Raw genomic sequence first — 6,631 nt, forward strand, 5'->3', positions numbered from 1 at the left:
TATAGTAATTATAATTTTTATTTGTATTATATACCAATCAAATTTAAAATCAATAAATTGGAAAGACAATAAGTATTGTTATTTATAAAAAATAATATATCATTTATTTTTATAATTTTACAAATTTTAACCATATGTATATAGTCGTATAGTTTGTCCTTATAAAAATCAAATAAAGACTTAAAAAATTCATATGCAAATTCTTATTTTTCATTTTATCTATATTTTCATAGAATATATTATTAATCCTTCTGCAATTTTAAAAATTCAGAAAATAATCCATCATTTTTTTCCGACTTTAAAACTTAAAAAAGTAACTAATCAATTCTTATTTAAGTTTTTGAATATTCAAATAATAATTTCATCAGTTTTCAACAATCTCTAAAAATTCAGATAATTACTCGTCGTTTTTAATTAAAAATTCAAATATAAATTATCTTAAAGTGTATTATTTTTTTTTTTATAAAAAACAATATTGTTATAATAAAAATATATAGAATTTTTTTTTGAAAACATAAGCTTAGAGGTCAATCAAAGCAAGCTTCCAACAGAGCAAAAAGGTCGTCAAGCATCGATATAACAAACCACACTTCCACCAGCTACATGGTTTTGTTTCATTGCATGTGTTGGATATAATCTTCAAAGAATTTGAGCGGTCAAAAGATATTGACTTAGTTTCAGAAAATTGTAAATGTCAATTGCGTAGATGTTACGAGTTACCATGTGCATATGAACAGATATATTATTTCAATGCAAGCCAATCTATTCCACTTGAATCAATTGACAGATTTTGAATGAAACTTGATTTTCCATGGAAGATGATGATATTTGTTGTGATAATGAAGTGTAAATGTTTACTGAGAACTTCAAAAAACAGTCGAGATCAATGAAGTCCAGTTTTCTAAGAAAAATAAGAGAGATAATCGCGCCTTGGACAACTCGTATTTGTGAACCGACTGTTCATACAACAACTAGTGGTCATCTCTTATTGAAGAGTAAGGTTGCCAAAAAAAAAAGTCGTGTCGACCCACTAACTCAAGAACCTCATAGGCATAGTTGTCGAGACGCGTCAACATTTGTGGAGATTAATGTTTTGGCGAACAATCAACAAGCGAGACATAGTTTATACTTCGATCAAAAAAAATTATGCACATCCATACATTAATCAATTTCCAATTATTTTTCATCTTTACATCCTGCAGGTACGTAACGTAGTTCATGCAAGTTAATTTTTTTTATCTCAATGTATTAATCAATTTTTAAATAATTTACATCTTTACATCACATAAGTACAAGATATAAAAGGCGATGGAAGCTGTGGATTTCAAGCGATAGTCGTTTGTCTCGGTTGCACGAAGATGAATGGCCGTCTATTCGATATGATTTAATGGAGGAGTTAAACATGTACAAGACAGAATATCTCGAGGTGTATGGTATTGAACTATATCGTCAGTTTTATAACTCCTTAAACTTCTTTGGGCTGGACTCATTTGCACCAAATGAGCATCGGATGAATGTTTTTGAAACGGGCTTGTTGATTGCTTCAAGATACAATGTGATACTACATTCTTTAACAACTATAGGTAGTCTGACATTTTTTCCACTTCGATCTAGTCCTCCGTCGTGGTATGAACATGTTGCTTTTACAATTGGGTACGTTAACGGTAATCATTACGTCAAAATATATTTGGCAGAAGATCAACGGATGCTTTCTATCGTGCCAAATTGGTTTCGTATCAAATATGATTGCTCAACCGCATGGGCTACTCCGTACATGACCCGAATAAATAAATACGAGTAACTGTTATCTAGTAATCTTACTACGAAATTTATTTCACTTGATTGAGTTGTAATATTTTCAAACTTTTTGTACTTTATTTGTTGATTTATCAATTAACTTATTTTGATGATCTTTTTTGTATTAAATTATTTTATTTTTTTAGCTTTAAATATTTATTTAAAAAAATACATATATAGATTATTAATTAATTAAAACGTTAACAATACAATTATAAAAACTAAGATAATTTTATAGTTATTTGAATTAATTTAGAAATAGTTAGTTGGCAAAAATTTATTATAAAACATAAATTTAGAAAAATAAAATTAGAAAATAATGGTGAAAAAAGTTATAAAATAAAATTTTATAAGACATAAATTTTAAAAAAAATTAATAGAAAAAAAATTATTAATTGACTTTGACCTAAGGGGTAGAAAGAGATGCACTTTACCGATAAGAAGGGATGCATATATCCTCACCCTTACAAAATACTTTTTTTAGAGATTTGGTTAAGAATATCACAACTAGAAGTAAACAAGCACAAGTATCATATGAGATATATAGGGTAAGAACACGTGCATGTAATTTCTTTTTATATCCATATGAGATATATATACCTGCGGACATGGATGTCCCAACCGTTGGTGTAGAATCATCCACTTAATTCCAAATTGGAACTTCTGGTTTTATTTCTCGTAACATTAATTCAATCTAAAAACCAAAATCCAAATCGTTTTGGTGTGTAAAAGGCCATTTCCAGAATGGTTAGAATCCAGAGCAATTGCAAGATTGTATATTTCATATCATAAGAAATGTATACATCTGTTTGCTCTGGATTTCTCCAACCCATTCGATCTTGATTCATTTCCTTTCAGATTTTGTTTTCAAGATAGTAGTAATCCCAATGGATAATGGTAGAGAATCCAATGATTATGAACAACTTCCCAAGGTCTCTCCGACAGCCACCGGAAGCCACAGCGACGTCATCGTGAAAATCGACAATGGCGACGACAGGTTTATTAAGGAAGACGATGGTCGTACGAGGCTTCTACGTAACCTTAGCTACGAGTTTTGGAAGAATGGTAATTCTAGCGAGAAGTTTAACGATTTGTTAACCGATAGTCCTGTTAGAGGTGTCATCAATAACGAATGCATCAATGCAAGTGACCATCATCATCACCATCATCGGACTTCTGATTCGAAGCAGTCGGTGGAAACCGATGATTTAGAAGACGCCAAAGGAGGATCATCCGATGACGACGAAGAAGCCGAGGTTGGGTCACAAGCTCAACAACGTCAGAGACGAAGAACAAGCAATTCCGGTAGCAGTATCAATATCCATGATCATAATGAATTTGGTGGCATCGGCGGTGAGGTATTGAAATGCACATCGTTTCAGCGGAGAGCAACTTTGGCAAGAACAAAAACTCAACAGTCGAGATTAATGGATCCACCACCGGACATTCCCATGTATTCCAGCCCTATGCCAAAATCAGGCGGCGGCTACACACCGACGGTGGTCGGACATGTTTCCAGTAGAATCGAAAACGACGATGAGGAAGATTTTCTTTTTGATGAAGATAATCCTGATGATTTGAAGCATACTAAACTTGATGCATACACCATTCTTCAATGGATTAGTCTTGTGTTGATCATGACAATATTGATTGGCACCTTCAGGTTTTCAAAATGGAAACAAAGAACATTTCGTGGGCTTTTTATATGGCAATGGGAGGTTTTGGTGCTGATTTTGATATGTGGAAGATTGGTTTCGGGTTGGGTTATCCGAATCGTTGTTTTCTTTATCGAACGAAACTTCCTTCTTCGAAAACGGCTTTTGTATTTCGTATACGGGGTTCGTGCGATCGTCCAGAATTGTATCTGGTTAGGTTTGGTTTTGATCACTTGGAACTCGATGTTCAACAAGACGGTTGAAGAGCGCCATATCTACTTCCTTGAGCTCATAAACAAGTTCTTGGTGTGTATGTTTGTAGCAACCTCGTTATGGCTTGTCAAAACCCTCATCGTTAAAGTTCTCGCATCTACTTTTCACGTGAACAAATTCTTCGACAGGATTCAAGATGCTTTGTTTAATCAATACGTAATCGAGACGCTCTCTGGGCCTCCGTTGGTCGAGATCCAAAACAATCAGTTAGTCGAGAAGACGATGTCGAGGAGGGTATGGAGGCCCGACGGTGTGCAAGGTGGTTCGGACGTTGGGACGTTTTCGTTCAAAGCAAGGACTAGTGGGAGGGTAATCGGGAGCGGAAGGGTACAGACTTCGAGAGGTGTTAGTACCAGACATTTGGGGTGTTCGAAACACGAAGGGAAAGATCAAGCGTTAACCATCGATCATTTGCATCGAATGAATCCTGATAACGTGTCCGCATGGAACATGAAGAGATTGATGAGAATCATTCGTCATGGATCTTTGACAACATTGGATGAGCAGTTACATGACACATACGATGATGAAACAGGGACAGAAATCCGAAGTGAAATCGAAGCCAAACGTGCTGCAAGAAAGATTTTCATGAACGTCACCAGGCGTCGATCCAAGTAAGTTAATTGCAGTATGATTTTTAACGATATAGAAACAAACGCGTTTTCAGGGTTCAGAGTTTAGGGTTTTTTTTAAACAAACAAATATCATTCATAAAATGAGTCAGAAAACTCGGAGTATGAAAGGGTTTAGGGTTTTGAGTTTAGGGTTTCTTTTTGTTTCAGATACATCTATTTGGATGATTTAATGAGGTTTTTGAGAGAAGATGAGGCTGTGAAAACCATGTCTTTGTTGGTAGGATCACCTGAAGATGAAAGAGTTGGCAAGAGAGCCTTGAAGAATTGGGTGGTAAGTGTTCAAAGTTTAATTCATGAAATAATTATTCATAAATGAATATTGGGATCATGAATAATGAAAATGCACAATGAATAACGATTTAATAGTTGGTTTTCGTGATATTTACGTTTCGTAAATGGATGTTATACATAAGTTGTATGGTCTCGATATTCATTCTTACAGGTTAATGTTTTTCGAGAACGGAAAGCACTTGCCTTGACGCTAAATGATACGAAAACTGCGGTCAACAAACTGCATCGGATGGTGAACGTGTTGGTTGGAATTGCCGTTTTGATCATTTGCCTTGTGATACTAAACATCGCGACAACAAAAGTTATCGTTCTTATAAGCTCTCAGATTGTTGTGGTGACGTTTGTATTCGGTAATACTTGCAAAAACATATTCGAATCCATCATCTTCTTATTCGTAATGCACCCTTTTGATGTCGGTGATCGTTGCGAAATTGACGGAGTTCAGGTATTAAATAAACTCTTATCACGAAAGTTTAGAAATATTAGTTGCTTATATATGTCACTGACTGAAGATATAAATAAAGAGAACCATAGCCGTGGTTATTCATTATGAATGAACACTTATTCATAATGAATACTCATGTATATTCATCATTAATAACTTAATCACTAGTGTCATGATATTTGTGATTCTGCATAAAGTTTATGTGTTTTTTAACTTGGATTTCCAGATGATCGTGGAGGAGATGAATATTTTGAACACAATTTTTCTTAGAGCCGATAATCAGAAGATCTATTATCCGAACAGTGTTCTTCTGCAACGATCCATCGGCAACTTCTATCGTAGTCCTGATATGGCAGATGCAATCGACTTCTTGATCCATGTCAGTACACCGTTAGATAAGATCGCGATCATCAAACAACGAATACTCAAGTACGACGACCACGACCCATATCGTTTATTTAACTTCTGAATTTAATTATTCGTTGATATATATACACATTTTGTTATCCACCTGCAGCTTTGTTGAAAATAACAAGGATCATTGGTACCCCGATCCAATTGTGTTAACTATGGATATGCAAGATTTAAACACACAAAAGTTATCGATTTGGGTGCAGCATAAAATGAACTATCAAGACATAACCGAAAGATTGAAGAGAAGGGGAACGATTATCGAGGAGATGAATCGGATCTTCAAAGAACTCGACATCGAATACCGAACGTATCCACTCGATATCAACATCCGAAGCATGCCTCCAGCCACCACCAACCGTGTTCCATCGACATGGGGACCGACGAATTGAGCCAAAAAGTCGAAGCCGATATGACTAATCGCAATGAGGCTCATGGAGAATGTGGAAGCTAACCAAGTGTTTGGCTCTTAAACTATATATCGAGTGAATTAAAAAGAGCCGCCACAAGAGGGATGGAACCTTGCAAATGATCGATCGATATCTCTGCAGGGTGAGGTTTGATATAGAAGAGTTTATGACCATGGCATGAATGTGTGTCTATATATATATATATATATATATATATATATAAACTTGGATCACGTGAGACCATTCTGTTTTTGTAAGACCACTTTTTTACACTTGAAACTTCACAAATGTTATGAAGGTAATCTTTACAGTGTTTTTACAGTGAAAATTCGGCTTTTTTTACCTTTTCGGCGTTTTGCTGTGAAGTTTCAATGTAAAAAAGTGGTATCACAAAAACAAGTTGATTTCACGTGAACCCAACCATATATATATATATATATTCATTAATTCATGTATTTGATGTACATGATCATTACTATCCACAAGCTCTTTGATTATTGTTTTTTACCCTATTCCTTCTTCTTTCTCTACTTCTTATAATCCTACTCTAAAATCTCATCAAAAGAGAAAAAGTTTTAAAAAAAACAACATACTAATATATACATACATTTTATTATATATAGACAAGGTTCAAGGAAAAAAAATATTTAAAAATAAAAATTGAGGAACACTCTGATAACCGTTCATCTGAATGATATGTACATGTACATATAA

General features: G+C 34.4%; 1 protein-coding gene across 1 annotated transcript; it reads left to right on the plus strand.

Annotated features, from left to right (window-relative positions):
• Positions 1 to 1,387: 1,387 nt before the first annotated feature.
• LOC112523926 (mechanosensitive ion channel protein 6-like) lies at positions 1,388 to 5,899 on the plus strand. The gene is made up of 6 exons (XM_025133598.1): positions 1,388 to 1,664; positions 2,656 to 4,339; positions 4,508 to 4,631; positions 4,803 to 5,096; positions 5,323 to 5,525; positions 5,614 to 5,899. Exons 1-6 carry the CDS (start codon positions 1,388 to 1,390, stop codon positions 5,897 to 5,899), a joined length of 2,868 nt encoding a protein of 955 aa, XP_024989366.1.
• Positions 5,900 to 6,631: the final 732 nt, after the last annotated feature.

Source organism: Cynara cardunculus, assembly GCF_001531365.2.
Source record: "Cynara cardunculus var. scolymus isolate 2C chromosome LG 12, CcrdV1, whole genome shotgun sequence".
Lineage (NCBI taxonomy): Eukaryota > Viridiplantae > Streptophyta > Magnoliopsida > Asterales > Asteraceae > Cynara > Cynara cardunculus.